Here is a 16,804-nt window from a genome sequence, read left to right as displayed (position 1 = left end):
CGAGTATCCATTAAAACGATTAGTTGCCTTTTATAAGTCTCGAAATTGAGACCACTTTTCACAGGTCACCTATATCATATTACGTCAACTATCTAGACTAAGTAACTATCTAGACTATCTAGAGAATATAGTATAGCATTATTCAAATCTCGATATGTTTATAATCGTAACAAAGGGCACTTTCTGTTTCATTTGAGTCTACTTATTATAAGCTTATGCAGAATCTTGGAGGCCTTTAATAATGTCATGACAGTTGATGTTTTTTGGGTAGGGGGTATGGGGCGGTATTTTTTTTGGGGAGGGGGGAGGGGTATGGGGTCATGGCTCCAGGGGCAGACTGGGCGTGGCATAGTCCGGGGAATACCCTCTACTGCTAAAACTCGTATCATAGTTTTGGTTTACAGCACGAAACACGCTATCGTTTCTACCAGACCACTATTTTTGATGAATTTTTGACACCTACATATATAAAAATTAACACTTTCATTTTATGCTGGTTTTTAATCATTTTTGAAGCAAAAGGACAGAGCTACGACTGTAATGCTCAATTTGCGCAAAGTTGTTATGCGTCATAGATCAACAGTGAAAAATTTCCACTTAGAAACAAAGCGATCAAAGGAAATATCAACAAAAATACTGAATGTTGATGGTTGCAGGCATTCCCAAGAGAGACAAAAGACAAAAGCATGTTAAATAAAACCAACTCTCCCCCGAGAGGCCGCGATGACTTAACGTGCAAACGATAAATAGTGAGCATTTACCGATACATTGTGTGATTGTCACGCAGCTCTGTAGGTTACTGCGCGGCAACTTGATTGACTTCAATCTTATTACCATAACTCTTTTGCAATATAATACAAAAAGTACGAACAATAAATTAATCCTCAATATACCTTTAATAAAACATTAACAACGATTTATTAGAGAAATTATACTAAATTATTAATTTTCATATGAATGTTGCTAATGCAATTTACAATTTGGCACTCCTCATTTTAAGGTGGTGATGTAATCTTTTATTTTGCGCAAATTTAGTAAAGGGAAAAACATTGATAAAAATAAAGAGTTTTAAGTTGCTTGCGCTTCAGATTCTTGCTTTAATTCGGTCTTTGCAGATTCTAGCATTGCTAAAATAGGAAATTTGCAATGCAATTTTGCGCATTATTCTGCAAAGAATTAATTTGATCGGTAATAACTATAGAAAAACAGACGAAAAATAGTGGGAAGAACAGATTCTATACCTGAATAGGGACGCATATTAGGTTGCGGAAACTGGAGCTCGTTTACATGACGCTTTAGCTTGTCTTTTCAAATTCACCTCAATGCAAATATCGCACGTTTCTTATGGCAACCTTCTTTTTTCCAGAACATTTCGATTAAACGTGCGTCACAGAAGTACAGAAAAACAGCTCAAAAACTGCGCTCTTTGCTGTTCATTCTGATTTAGTTATCAAGCAATGCCATGAGAAACGACTTAAGTGGGGGAAAAAAAGCTCTAAACAAACAAAACAATAACCGAGGCAGCTGCCAGGCTTCAGGTCTTTTTCGTTTCCCTTTACCTCTCGCGTTATCTTCTTTTCGACAAGCCTAAAATGAGTATTTTAGATGATTAAATACTTCTCTAAAGGTAACATGATGTACTTGATTAATAACGTTCTAAATCGGCTAATTTTTTGTTTGTCAGTCGGTGCAACAAAGAACTTTGTTTTGCAGCTCTTCAGCATTCAAAATGCTGTAATTTTTCCTGAAAAGAGAAAAATCCTTTGAAAGGAATTCATTAATATCACAAATACAAAATTCATGAGGAAGTTAAAAGCCCCAAAATGATCAATGTTGTTTAACCACAATACGGATTGATGAACTATCAGTTTTTTGATCAAACTTATTTACAGGATATTACTGAGGTTGGACTAGGTTCGATAAGGAAGAAAAATTAATAAGAAGCTCAACGCAAACAACATTAAGAGAGCTGGAAATAAATATGACGTCATCTCCGATCTTAGCTCACATGTTGTTTTCTTGTTGGGCTCCCACGATTCTTACAAGTAACCGAAGCTTTTCGGAAATTATTGAAAACCAAAATGCGAATAAAACGCACAAGTTAGTCATGTGTTCCATTCACAAAGCTCGGAGGAAGATAATGAAAAATTTCAATAGTCAAGTTATTACTGAAATACCAGTTGAAGAAAAGTGAAAACACGAATGCAAAATTCTCAAAAAATCTACAAAGCATGTTTCATTGAAAAAGGAAGACCGTATCAAATTTTTAACCAAATAGAAAAAAGAAAAAGCTTGTTGGCTGAACGTTAATTTCTAACCGAAATGAAAGTATCACGGTATTAAGCAAATAATTAGTAGAATAAATAATTCTAAAAAGTATTAACTTCGAGTGTATTGTATGACGTTGTTGGAGATGAAGACTTATCAACTTGGTCTTTCTTCATTTCCTTTTGTCTGCCACCAAGCTGAATGGAGAAAATGCAATCATAAACTAATTTTTTTTAGCTCCTAAGAAAGTGGTCTTACAGAGTCATCGTACATCAAAAACACTTGTTTCCCAACCAGGAAATCTTCCCTTTTCCTCCAAATACTAGAACAAAGTGTAAAACATGGCTATATAAGAAAAGAATATGCTCAATATCTCTTTGAGTGTCAAGACCAGGATTATCTTTCCGCCCATTAATTTATTTGGTCAAGTTGACCGCGGAGTCGTTGGTGTCGCACAAAGTAGAGTCCTGATATCTAATACTCGGTAATCGAGAGTCAGGCATAATTATTATGTAATCTCATTCAATTTTTGTACAAAATATCTTCTTTCCGATATCCAAATAGGTGCAGGGGAAATAGCCCAAATATTTGATGGCCAGTATGGTAAAAGCAAAAAGAAAGAAGCAGGTTTATTGACTTGCTCTGAAACTGAACTTCGAGGGGAAATTTGATAAAGCAAGGATTAATGAAATGTTACACGAAGTGAAATTTTTTCATCAAATGTCATCGATGTCGTCGATTTACCCTTTTCAAAAAGCGTCGCAAGTAGACAATGATATTAGACTAAAAATAACCCATGCTTTAATGAGTTTAATTAAATCCACGTGCTTATGCAAATTATAAATTAATTTCACAAACAAATGAATTTGAGAGAAAATCCTGTGTTTGATCTCGACTTTAGAAGCGAAAAGAATGGCGTGGTATTAAATAATATGTAGGTATACTTAAAAGGTGTAAATTTACACAGTTACAGCGTTAATCTGGCTGTAATGGCCTGATAAGAATAGACGGTAGGGGGTACCGTGTGTAAAGCTCTTTCTATCAAGATTTTGCCGCCAAAATATTAGCTTTTAAGAAGGAGGTCTTACTATAGTTTTTCCCCGCAAATACTAAGAATGTACTTTTACATTAAAGTTTGTATACGATAAAAGACTTTAAAAATCATGGTTTTATGGCTGACAATTTCATGGTTTAATGCTTTGGTTAGCAAGAAAAATGAAATATGAATCGCTTGTGTCAGCCACTTAAATCCACGTGGCCGAGACACTGTTCTAAGGCCATATGGCCTTCTCAGTTCGTATCCACACTATCTTCAAGCCATCTGTTAAGCGTAATAGTGAAGCTCGAGTTTCTTACACCAAAGTAGATCTTTTATAAACGACAAAAAATAAGTCTGGAGTAACTCGTAGAAGTGTACATGTCAAATACAAACTGAGTCAGTTACGCACACGCTTCATTCACGAATGACTGACTGGTCGTCGGAGCTTGTGACAATAATAGAGAAAAAGAAAGACATTTTTTTCAACGTTTAGCGCTTTAGGATCAATCCATCAACGTCCAAGCTCCAAAGCCATCAATTGCAATTGTCAACACTATAACGCTCGTTCAGAAAAGTAATCAAAGTTTTTCATCTTTTATATTTATACGAGGTTCTGGCATTTGATATTCTCCACTCCGCCGTGTATATAAGTTCTATTCAAAACAAAATCATGCTTTAATACTGCAAAGAAAATCACGGCAGTGGGTCTACAGGTTAAAATCAGTCATACAAATTTCCGCTGCAAAGAACAGTGCACGAAATTTGCTTAGGGTGACAGAATTAAAACGACTGTCATTCTCTAAGCCGAAATTTTCGATCTCATAGCACTTGCACACTGTAATCGTATTCTCAAGGGATTGAACGGTAATGTATGAAGTAAATTACCATAACAGACACTATTGAAAACACCGTTATATGATTGGCGTACGAACAATAAATATAAGAAGGCAAGGCGTCTATAAGTCTACAATCTGACACCATGAACGTTTCACATGCGGTAGGATCGTAGTTGTCAAACTCAATTAGCTTCGGTTAATATAATAACTACTTTACTCCGGGTGGGTGCGAACAGAAAACAAAAACAACTAAAATAAACCCGAATACTTCTGTAGGGCGACAAGTCTCTGACCTATTACAACAACGATCATTAAAAAATCGTCTATAAAAACACCATCAAAAAATGTCTGCCCTTTATCAAAAATTTGCTAAAGTTGTTAAGTGATGAGTTACTGAGGGTACCCTGGGTTGGGATAGTTTTGTAGTCTGTGTCAGGGAGATCTAAGCGTAGAATGTGATTGGTTGGATTTTTGACATGTGAGTGAATAAATAGGTCACGCCTCCTCGACTCTCCAGTCGTAAAAAAAAATCCCTGCTGATCCACAATCCACATGCGAGTGACTGGCTGCCTTGCATTTGACAAAACAACCACAAAACTGCCCTTTGGCAGCACTAGACCGTAATATTTTACGCATTTGAGCACGTCTGGCAGTGAAAACAGAAGCCTCACCTCACAGTGTCACATCGGAGAAATCGAAGCAGCATACGAGATGTCTTTGAGTGAAGTGATGCTGAAAACACTAATTCCGAGTAACTTTTTAGACTCCGACGACGAGGAGATAAAGTCGTTAACTTGCCCTCCAGAAAATGATGATTTTCCGAAAAACCAGTTCACCAACTACAACATGTTCAATGACTACTTTGGACTTAGTGATTTGGTGCAAAAAGTTGGGCTCCCTAACACGGACTTCGACTACTTGGCCAACCATTCTTACGGTGTTGGGAAAGTGCAGTCACGACGTGACCGATTTGACAGCATTGATTCTGAGAATTCGTCTTCAGGGAGCTGTGATTCTTTCACTGATCATGGAATGACGTTTGGTGAAGGCTCATTTCAACCGTTTAGTACGTCGTCTATTTTGCACAATGCTGGAAAACGGAGAGAAAACGTGTTGCCTCCAAGCCGTCGTTTGAAGCCGACCACAAGGAGCACTGCTCCTGGTGCAAACCGCCAAGTGTGCGTTTTCTGCAGAAACAACGGTGAAAGCGAAGACGTCTATGCATCTCATGTATTGAAAAGTGTCGATGGAAAGACAACGTGCCCGATTCTTAGAGCTTATACCTGCCCCATTTGCAAAGCAAGCGGAGATGACTCACACACGATTAAATATTGTCCTCAAAATCAGCAGACACAGGGAAATGGCCAGCAGCAGCTTCCTCCACCACCACCGAAAGGGCCAACCAACACCAAGACGACGCGTGGGATTTTGCCGCCAAAAAGACGCTAAATAAACCCCGAAGAACATAAATATGAATTAGGAATACCTTATCACAGGGTAATGTAAAGAGTTTGTAGCAAATTTATAGTTTATATTCCAGTTTTTTGGCTTTACGAACAAATGGTTGTTGTGTTATTTGTTTACCGCCACGAGATCGTTTTACTGTCGAGTGAGTTTGTCCTCTACTCGATCGCGGTATTAATTTATTAGTAGGTATATTTTTTACTATGTATGACGACCACATATGGGTTGTAGAAGATATATAACTATCAGTTTTATTCACGTTTAGTTATTTTGATCGCTGCGTTTTAAAATCGTTAAAATTTTTCGACTACTGTCCCTTTCACTTTTTACCTCATGTTTAACGAAAGTAAAAGCTTTTCGATTTCAGCTCTAAAATATTATTATTATTATTATTACTTAAATTCATAAATGGGATATACCTCGTTTTTCATACGTACTACGATATAGAAATCAATTTCCAACAAATAACCTTAAAATACTGTATTCAGACGATCTTTCGCGTGACAACAGCGTTTAGGTTTTTCAAAAAAATATGAATTGAATCTTGTGCTCCTTATATAGAGTATTAATTTATCAAATATGTACCATTGTAAAATTTTGGAATTATAGCTAATATTCAGACGATATTGAATTTTCACCCCTTAAAGTGTAAAGTATTTTAAATATCAAAATGTTGATTGCGAATTTTCGCCCAAAATGACAAAAAATGATTTTAAGAATGTTTTAAGCCCTGCTCTTAAGTTCAGGGTAATTCTTTTCAAAAACGTTTGTAAAAAAGAAATGAAGTAATAGATTGAAATATATACTACTTTGAAAGTAGTTCACTGGACAGATCTAGTAGAATAAAGATTTTTTTCAATGAAATTTATTATTAATCTTCAAGCAGCAGTTGCTGTTAAGTTTCAAATTATAAAGTTAAGGTTTAATATTTCTAAGAGTTTTTAATATTATTAACTGATTATATTTCCTTCTGTATTCCAAGTAAGGAGTTTCAAAAGCATGTAAAAGCTTTATTTATATATAATTGCAAATAAGAAGCAAACAATTTGTACGGTTTTATCGTAAAATGGAAGGAATTAAAGCATGGTTTGACATTTCTACTCAGTTGTTGTGTTTGACTTGCGATCTCCAACTTTTCGCACTCAAGAATTTTTTCTCTGCTGTCAAACTTGACGAATTCCTCAGTCGTGAAGAAATTATTAGAGCGAAAATCTCGTATGAGCAGTCGACTAAAAACCCATAAATAGCTGATTCTAAAAGTGGTTTGAGGTAATGTCGCTTATCAAAGTCATTAGGAATTGTTATTCAAAGAAATTTTGAAGCATGATTTTGAACTGGCTTGACGGAGCGTGGATCAAGAGTTACAAGCGCTTAGTTAATGTAAACAAACGAAGCGTATTTTCTTTGGGGGAGAATTAACTCTGATATTCACCAAAGAAACTAGTTATGTTTGCATTTAGATACCTTCTTCTCTCGAAAAGTCACAGCATGAATAGCAGGCGAAAAAATTAACGAAAGGGAGCGGAAAACATCAGCAAGAACAAAGCTAAATCACAGCTTTCGCTCGACTGCTTGACGTCAAGCGAGCCAGCTGCGTTTTAACGAACGAATAAATTTGATTGCCGCATCAAAATGGAATAAAGGCCTAATAACTGGTTTTAATTTGTGAACCTCAACTTTAAGATATATAAGTGCGAGAGATATATATTGGCGCGTTTTAAGTCTACATCAATGAAAAACTACAACAAAGCACAGAAACGTGCGACGGACAAAAGAATAAGGGTAACAAAGCATGCTTTGCAAATGGTCTCGCTGCTAATAATTAAAGTAACTCAAGCGATTGAAGGCTTGTCAAAGTTAGAACACAAGAGAACCATTCTTTATCTTACAAGCAAACAGGATATCAAACTCGGCCAATAACAAGGCTTCTGGCTCCGAGGTGCGCCGATCTAGTGCCAAAGAAAGACATTATTTATTGTGATGTAAATACTGAGATAATTGCACCCCTGTTAGTTGTGTATTTATGTACAATGTGTACCTAAATTTCTTAATTCAAATGGTTTAAGTTTTTTATTGGAAGAAAGCCAATTCCATTTCGAACACGACATTTTTAACGGAAAACCACTCGATTGTATATTGTACTACTGGTATTTTTTTTCAAAGGTGGCGAACCTTTCTTCCCGGAAAGGGCATTTTTTTTTGGTCACGGAAATTAGAACTTATAGCTCAGCTTGGAATAATCGGGAGACTTAGGAAACTGTGACAATAAAGACGACTTGATAAAAGACATGCTGAGAAATGTGGTTAGTTTATTTTCTATATCAAGTTATTCATATTCATTATTATCGAGGTCTTTGTTCTGATAGAACCAGATTTGGCGCCATTTTGTGACAACTTTCACACAATAGGTGGTAAACCTAAAACGTGCTTAGCACGTGTAATTTAATATATTACGTTTTGCGCGCGAAAGCTACGAAACTTCATCAAAATAATATAGAAAATCTTTTCTCTTGATACGAGACTTGGAAGTTTCGATACGTTAAATTAAATTTTCTTTCGCTTTTGTCAAAATTTTGGCTCACGAGCTTCGCCCACGAGGTTGGAAACTCATTTTACGTGCATGACTTATTTTTCAACAATTCAATCTATTTATAGCGTAAATGATTTCAGCATCACCAAAATAATGATTTTTGGTAGTAAGTTGTTGAGAAAGACAACTCAACTGAAGCTTCCATTAACAGGCGATATATTTTTTAAGACAAGTCGGAAGGCTTTTCAAGTACATAATTGCAGTTATTCTGAGGTTGTTTTTTTTACTGGCTACGAGCTTCCAGTAAAAGGCATTTTAATCAGATCGAAGATGAAAACGTCACTGGAAGGAATGGCGGAAGGATAGTGTATTGAAACAAAATATATGAGCAAAATTTTAAAACACAGAGAAACTAAGAAAGACATTCTGAGAAGACCTCGCTGGATTCATAGACTTTAATTGAAAATCACTTATTGAATGCAGACAAAATTCGACCCCCCTAAGCGAATCAACAATACCAGTTTTTACCGTATTAATGACGACTATCGTATTAATTTGAATACTACATTTTGCATTCCTCTAACAATGATCTTGCAATATTATAATCTTGTTATCTTGTAGCTTGATACATTTCCATTTATTCCGGAAGCTTATGTTCCCTCATTACAATGGGCTGTGGTGACAAAGCTCGTCTGGAATGTCGTTATTGGGAAAAAAAATTATTTGATTCAAATTGAAGGATCGATGTACAATTCTCCACAGATTGTCAATGGCTGATATTCGACTTTTGTTACTGTAAGACCAATGATTTGAATATAATGTCAAATAGTAATCTAGAAATCGTTTCTTTTTAGAACCCCAGTGTACGTATGATGCCCTATGCCCCGCGGCTTAAGTCAGAAAAGTCAAATAATAGCAATATTTGATGTGATATGAATATTTTAAATTACCCCTATGCCCCTATCCTTGACGACGACAACAATAACTGTAGTCAGTCGCCATGGGGCATTCTTTACCAACCTTCAACATCCCCACAACACATAACAAGAAAAATTCTCCTTATCAAAGTTGTTTATTGAATAAATTAATTCCTAGCGTTTTAGCACGCAGAAAACCATTATTTTGACATTCAAAGGCTGTAAAACAAACTGTTTTGGGGTGTGTTTTTGAGATAGACAGCTTGGATTATAGGTGTAAACAAAAAGGGCTCAATTTTAAAGGTCACATCAGATGTGGTAAACAAGGATTGAACTTGGTGATTGTGATATGTTTACATAAGTTTTAGCCCAACTTCAAATTGCGAAACAGCAAAATTACAGATACCTGGACTCCCTTGCGGCACACCATCAATTAAAAGTGCAACCTCCCTTCGTCTGTGGTAGAAAAAAATATTTTTCGACACTCGCACTCTGAAATAAAGAAATGATTCCTAGATCCAATTACGACTAATAACTTAAAGCTGAGTGACGTGCTTGATGATGATGATAACCAAAAGAAAAATACGTAGTCACGTTGCAAAATGCATTAACCTCAAATGAACACATGAACAATTAGGGCGGTCGATATTTTCCCCCCTCAAGTTATTTTGGATTCTTTGGTTGTTATTTACATACGTCTTCTAACTGAATAAACAGCTAACTAAAATTATTTACCACTTGACTGGCGTCTGTCCAAGCGAGGAAAAATTTTCATGTTGTGTGACGCTGTATCGATTTTCTAAATATAAAGCAATTAAGTTTTCTTCTCACGATCTCTGGATGCTTGACTTTAATCCGGCGTCGACGGTAGACGAAATATTTCCTTTATCCGTCAATACATGCTTGGTACCCGATAAGAAAAATATGAATAACAGCAGGATATAATCCAACAAATTTTACAGTATTTAATTATCTGTAAATACCATAGTTCGCCAACAACATCAAATAAAATTCCCTATTTTATTTCCACTTTCCACAAACAGATTTGCAGACATTTTCTCTAGTTTTAAAATGAAAAATATCATTGTTGTTGACTCACACTTAGAGAAATAAAAATCAAAACAAAAATCAAAACAAAATGCATTCGTCGCAAAATGGAAAGTACTTTATTTTGGTCTCCATGGTAACAGTTGTTGCTAGGCGATGGAAGGTTTTCCTGAGCATGACTTATCAGGTTTAAAAGACCAAAGGAAATTGAATAGTTGTGGGTTTATTGGTTTTGCATTCTGAATCCTTCATGAATACCTTACATTGTCAAAGATTAGAGAACAGATGAATATAATAATGACAACTGAAAGAAAAAAATCTAGTGCGTGATCTGTAAAGACTAGCATCTAAGCCTTATTTGCAAAAGGTCGCTATCATGAATCCACATATACACTGAACAGCAGATAAAACAGCTGATGTTTGGATAATATTATTATATTCTGCGAAAACCAAATTCTACAATAATTATTACCATTGTCTCACTATTTTTTATTTTTTCGACGGAAACACAATGGAAAGATATTCTTTGTATTATTATTTTACAACATGTTACAAACTGTTAACATTAATAAATTGTACATTTTTTTGGGTCAAAAGTTAAGATATTTGAACCTTTTACCAGCCCTTTTTGCTGCAAATAATGAGTTTAATTTCTTTGTTCACCATTATTCAAAGAAATTAAAGAACATATATCCTTCTCAAAACCCTTCTAGCCCTTCAGAATTTAAAATTGTTCCTCCAGTAGGGTTGACAAATTGTCACTCACAAAAATCAGCATTTCACAAGAATGTTCTTCAATTTTTTCAAAAAATTTGAAGGCTACTCACAATGATCTTTCATCATCCCCCATGGAGGAGGTGGGGGGATTGGGGGGGGAGAGTGGAATATGGTAAATATGGACTGGAATCAGATTATTCCCAGAGTTAGATAAATTAAGGTAAACTTATTTTTCACCCTACTTTCCTTTAAAAAACAATCGCAGATCTGATGATTAATTATTCCTGAAGTTGGTACTCTATCATCCAAATCGATTCTGCAAATCCCTGCACACATAGTTCCAGTATTCCCTTCTAATGTAATCCACATCAGTTGACAACTTTTGACACAGCTAAAAAAATATAAAATAAACAGTAATTAAAGTCAATCAAACAAGGAGGTTTTTATGAGCCCTAAGGGTTATAATGCCTGATACTCCAGTTTCCAGTTCTCTATTGCTCAGGGTTAGACTCGACTTTGTGCAGAATATTCATGTGTTACGGTAAAGGTACGTGGAATTTCAAAGTGTTTGTATTGTTAAAGTTGTGCATTCTTTACTTTACCATTGATATTTGTGAATATTAAGACACTGATACAAGGCTAACCCTGAGTAAGTGAATCTGTAATCAAGGAACACAGCGGTAACTTCAAACTCAAAAATGGTCTTTTGAGATTTGAATAATTTGATGCTGAATTTTATGAGGGGAAAAAACTAAGGAACCTGAAAAAACCCTCACTAATGATGATACTCATCGCAATGCATCTGGGGTATGTTCATAGTAAGTTCATGCTTTCAATTGGTGCCCAGGGGTACTCCGCCAGGATTTCGGTAGGGTTGTTCCGATGGGATTCTGAAAGGGGTACCCTGTATGACAAAAAAACCTCAAATTTGTAGACCCTGTTTCTGACAAAAAATATAATTAATTGCACTGAGTTCCTGTTTCAATTATCATATCAGCTCACATATTGTTTTTTTTTGACGACCATAATAACCAGTTTCGGTCAATACGAAAGTAGAAATACGACATAGAAATACGAATACGACAGGAAACTCAGGAAGAACTTGGAACTTGAGTGAATTTGCATACCCTGTTTATGACAAGAAGCTCGAAAAACCATACCCTGTTCAGCGGATCATCTCCGTATAGTCCATATATGGGAGTAATCTCCCCCCCCAGGGATTGGCATTAAACCTTGAAGCATCACATCCAACTATCACATAGGTTAAACTACAGTCACTCCTTAGATGTATTTCCAGGGTTTTTCTCCTAGCTATCTGGTTTCACTCCCTCTTCACAAATGATCAGTTACAAAAACAATTTTTTTAATTGTGTAAACGCTAGATGAAAACCCTAGTTTCTTTGATTTTAATTTGCTTCTTTTTACAATTTCCTTTACCTCAACTGCCTTATCTAGAGTCCTTGGCTCTGCCTTCTTGTTTTCTAGTTCCTCTTCATAGATATCAATCAAGGTTGCCATCAGATATGGAGAATCAATACCCCTGGTGTACATCTCATCTAAAGTGTCCTTTAGTCCCGGATAATTGCTGAGGCCTTGTTTGCGAAGGACACTAAAACGAATAGTAAGAAATAATGGCACTAAGTTGGGAATTGTAACAAACCCCATAAGGAACAATACTGGAAGTTTATATTTAAAACATTTCCCCATAATCAGAGGGGTTAGATAAAAAAATAATTCTGATCAAGGCAATCATCAATGTACTCAAAACGTTAAGGTATTATTTCAATCTTCTTTTATTATTTCTATGTGTGAAAACCATAAAACCTTTAAAATTTAATGTTCATTGCATGCAAAACCTCAAGAGGAAAACAATTTCCTAACACCTTTTATCTTTTCTAGAGTAAAGAATATGTCCCCTTGGGCATTCAAAACTAGAGCTTTAAGTGAAATGTACTTGTACTTTTTCCCTTTTTTAATTAAAACTTCTTTTCATTCTGTTTCTAAGCCTGTGCCATATGGTTGGTTGCTAGGCAACTAAGATGTAAAAATCTATAAATTGTACTAATAAAGCAAAGACCCCTTCAATAATAAGCGTTGGGTTAATGTTTAGGAAAAATATGTATTGAATTTAAAAAAATAAAAATAAAACAAAGCAAAAAAGTAGTACAGCACCACTATTAAAAAACTACTTCTATATTGATATATATCACATGATTTTAAAGCGCCATTATGCTACATGGAAATGAGCACTGCATAAATTACACATGATTATTAATATTATTATTATCATCATCATCATCATTATTATTGTCTAGATAGCAAAAAGGCATTGCGGCTTTGTGTGTCCTATCCTTTATGGACACAATGTGACATTGCCTGGAATGTTGCTTTCAATGGAGAAAATCAAACCATGTGCAGAAAATTTGAACTTTAAATATAGCACACTGCAACCATAGCAACTACTGTTTCATTGCATCCAACGTCACCAGTGACACTGCAAAAGTAGAACTTATTTCTACTTCTGTACAACAGTTACAATTAAGGGTGAAGATCTAGGTCTTTGCAAGCAAAGGCACAGGCAATGTTGCATCACGTGTCCGGTGTCAAGCGAACAAAGATAAAGATAAAAAATTACTCCAACAAAGTGCTCAAGTTCTGAAATGTCAGTGATGTACATTATCATGTCATACTTTTATAAACTTAATAAAGTCATTGAGTAAAGCAAGCTGATAAAACAAGGGTAGGTTAGTGATAATATCACAGGGACAATGGGGCATATTATTGAAAAGTGGGGGGGCGGGGCTGGCATTTGAAAATAAGCAAATTGTAAATCAAATTTCCGGGGGAAAACGTTTTTATTTATATTCACATTTTTGACTCAAACAATGGGGAGGCTGCAGCCTCCACTGCTCCGTGGTCCCTGTATCACCAAAAGAGGAAAGAAATCAGAGATAAACTAATAAAATACATTAGCTACGAAAATAAAATGAAGAATGTTTTTGTTTTCTTCTCAATGAAGAATGGTTACCAAAACATCTTTGAAGGCCAAATTTGTTTGAATATATGACTTACCCTTTGAGGTAGTTCCAAGCACTTTCATTGTTTGGAACTTTTTCAATTAGTTCCATGGTAAACCTAGGAAAATGCATTAGACAAAATCACCCATGAGTTGAAAATAAAGTAAATATTTTGGTTATAGAAGTGGAAGATATGAATTTCATGAGAGTCTGGGTCACTCAATAATTATGAAAATCAGTGTAATTCGTTTCTGTTTTCCAAAATAGTTTTCCACCCCATTGATCTAAAACTTAGACTTAAATATAGTATACAAATATGCATACAAAGATAATAGAATTGTGTTCTCTTAAGAATTTGATTTTTTCTATTGATGTTTAATGATTTACCCAATGAAAAGAATCATAGTATTTTTGCCCTTGGACCATATTGCCCACGCTATTTAACCAGTGCATAATAAATTTGCCTGTATAACATATAAGGCTGTCTGTCTGTCTGTCTGTCTGTCTGTCTGTCTGTCTGTCTGTCTGTCTGTCTGTCTGTCTGTCTGTCTGTCCTTCCCATCAATCATCCAATCTGATATTCAATTTGTCAAATATACCCAAAGAGTACAAAATACATACTTTACTTCTTGCTGAATCACCTCGTCAGTAAATCCCAGATGTGACAGCACAAAATATCTCTGATTCCAAGCAGAATTGTTCCTGAGATCCTCTGTCAATAGTTTGTCCACATATTCCAGTTCACTGTCCCAAAGATTAAATTTCTTGATAACCCACTGTCGATGTTGCCAGGCATGGTAATTCTTGGTATCAGGACGTAGGATAGAACTAGTGAATTCTAGTTCTTGATTTGCTTCATTCAGCCAGTCAATCAACATGCGTCTATGATACCTGAAAATCAAAAGAAAATAATTGATGCAGTGGATTTCTCCCGGGGGGGGGGGGGGGGGGGGGGGAGGGGCTCCAGAAAAAAGTACTGGGGATGGTTTGGTATCTTTTAGAGTGTTAAATGCGAATTTTTGAAAATCAGCGTTTTCTGGTATCTCTTAGGGTGTCGGAAAAGGAGAGAAGTGTGCATCGATATGGCTTATCCTAGGCGCTTTTAATTTAATATTATTTGTTGTGGTATCACTTAGGGGTTAAAAATCATTCAGCCACACCCTTTTCTAAAGACTTCCAGTATCTTTTAGGGGTCTTTTTGAAAATTTCCGACGAGTATCCCCCCGGGGGATTTCTATTAATATTCCGAATCTCTGGGGATTAGAAAATAGGCTTGACATAACAGGGTTTTATTATACTGAAGTTAAAATTCTAGTGACGCAAGTTGGAAAATGGTCTCAAGCTCAAAACCACTACAGTCCAATCAATTTAGAGGAAGTAAGATATCGGTGGATCAAGATAATGGGCCCTCCCCAGTAGCATGTCAAAGCAGAAAGCCAGAAAATTGCCAGAATTAATCACTAAGTCCTAAGTATTATTCATACTCTAGAAATCCATTAACTTACCACACTTGGTAGTTCTTTGGCTGTTCTTCAATCACTTCACTGACATAAGATAATTCTGCTTTCAAATCTTTGTTTAATGCTCTTAAGAGCAACCTGCGGTAATGCCTGTAAAATTAAAGAGAAAATTTGAAAATTTGCATGAATGTGAAGCTGGACTGTCAAGTTACAGAATTAATGACATCCTTAGAACCAATCATGGTATGCCTGCATGGCCAGTGAAAATGCTCAGACATGCATGGCTTTGTCATGGTAACCACGCAACTCCATACACCTTCCATACATTGGTTTACTGGTAGAATACAAAGCATACAATCAAGGCTCCCAGGATCAAATTTGAATAATCTTTTGAAACTACCCTGCAGAATCAATATAATGCTTCAATAAGTGATGCGGCCTCAATAGAATGCTTTGAGTGTGACTAGTGAACAGCCGCATGGAAGACAGTCAACACTGCAAGTTTTTCACCAATACAATTTTTTGTGTGCTGCAAGTTGCAAGAAAATGGAGTAATTTTCTCCCACAATTAACTCACCATACTGTGTAGTTCGCAGCATTCAAACCAATCGCATCTTCAGTAAGAGCAAGAGCACGTTCACTCATCTCTCCAGATTTAAGAATTGCCCTGAAATAGTCGTAAACATCTTTGACTGAAATACAAACCAAGCATATTGGAAATTATTAGTGACATTATTAATGATAATTAATAATGTAATCATTAATTAATCCTTTGATTAATAGAAAATACAATCAAAAATTTAAATTTAAAATTGCTCATGAGCAACGACAAAATAAAAACAGTTTTATACTTTTCATAATTCTTTTTTTGTTCTCTTAGTATAAACAAAAATACCAACTGCTTTAACTTTGACGATACAAAAACACTAGGTAATGTCATATCTATAAGCATACTTATTTACCCTGCTTTTGAAATTAGATTTTAATTTCAATAAATTCCTAATTGTTTAACTTATATTTATCTTAAAAACCGCAGTTGATAAAAATACCTTGGTTTAAAATCAGCATAAAATGCTGAGATATTTTCCAAATTTAGCGCAAAATTTTCATTATCTGGTTGGTAAGGTTTACCACCCAGTAGTTTAGATTAATATTAAATCTTTTAAAATCACTCACATCGTTCAGAATACGCAATAGATACAACAGGATTGGGTCCGTCATCTTGTTGGATTGGAGTTACGTCCTTCCAGTTGTCTCTATCGCGGTAGAAGACAAATGAATCTTGCTCGTCTTCTCCTGAGCTCACGTCCGCCATCTTGACACTCGAAGGGTGGAGTAGTCTGACTCGTTATCATGTCTGAGAACCAAAAAATTCACGCGTGAACCGGGCTTCCTGTGGAATTTCCCATTTCGTCACTATGCGCATTTATTTCTTCTCGTTTTCCTCTTTCAACATTGATAAAAAGTCTTTACTGTAAGAATGGAAGTTTGTTTTAGAATATTTTCTTT

At 35.6% G+C, this 16,804-nt stretch overlaps 2 protein-coding genes across 2 annotated transcripts; one reads left to right on the top strand and one right to left on the bottom strand.

Annotated features, from left to right (window-relative positions):
• The first annotated feature begins 4,652 nt into the window (after window positions 1-4,652).
• On the top strand, window positions 4,653-6,707 carry LOC116308425 (uncharacterized). The gene has a single exon (XM_031718840.1). It carries the CDS (start codon window positions 4,855-4,857, stop codon window positions 5,590-5,592), a length of 738 nt encoding a protein of 245 aa, XP_031574700.1. The 5' UTR covers window positions 4,653-4,854; the 3' UTR covers window positions 5,593-6,707.
• Window positions 6,708-10,197: 3,490 nt separating this feature from the next.
• Window positions 10,198-16,630, bottom strand: LOC116308426 (protein farnesyltransferase/geranylgeranyltransferase type-1 subunit alpha). The gene is made up of 7 exons (XM_031718841.1): window positions 16,472-16,630; window positions 15,873-15,987; window positions 15,341-15,445; window positions 14,457-14,726; window positions 13,891-13,953; window positions 12,256-12,427; window positions 10,198-11,209 (listed from the first exon to the last, which is right to left on the bottom strand). The coding sequence occupies exons 1-7, from the start codon at window positions 16,608-16,610 to the stop codon at window positions 11,120-11,122; spliced, it is 954 nt and encodes a 317-aa protein (XP_031574701.1). The 5' UTR covers window positions 16,611-16,630; the 3' UTR covers window positions 10,198-11,119.
• Window positions 16,631-16,804: the final 174 nt, after the last annotated feature.

Source organism: Actinia tenebrosa, unplaced genomic scaffold (genome assembly GCF_029948245.1).
Source record: "Actinia tenebrosa isolate PJP-AT-01 unplaced genomic scaffold, QUT_ActTen_1.0 PGA_scaffold12__29_contigs__length_12842862, whole genome shotgun sequence".
Taxonomy (NCBI): Eukaryota; Metazoa; Cnidaria; class Anthozoa; order Actiniaria; family Actiniidae; genus Actinia; species Actinia tenebrosa.
Note: the sequence above shows the minus strand (reverse complement) of the source record. Positions and strands in the feature narration are given on the sequence as shown.

Excerpts from the sequence above, each read along its gene's own strand:
- LOC116308426 (XM_031718841.1), bottom strand. The coding sequence starts at position 16,610 with ATGGCGGACGTGAGCTCAGGAGAAGACGAGCAAGATTCATTTGTCTTC. Across the intron at positions 15,988-16,471 it reads TATTGCGTATTCTGAACGAT|TCAAAGATGTTTACGACTAT; the intron begins GTGAGTGATTTT and ends TTTGTATTTCAG. Across the intron at positions 11,210-12,255 it reads CTCTAGATAAGGCAGTTGAG|CTGTGTCAAAAGTTGTCAAC; the intron begins GTAAAGGAAATT and ends ATATTTTTTTAG.
- LOC116308425 (XM_031718840.1), top strand. The coding sequence starts at position 4,855 with ATGTCTTTGAGTGAAGTGATGCTGAAAACACTAATTCCGAGTAACTTT.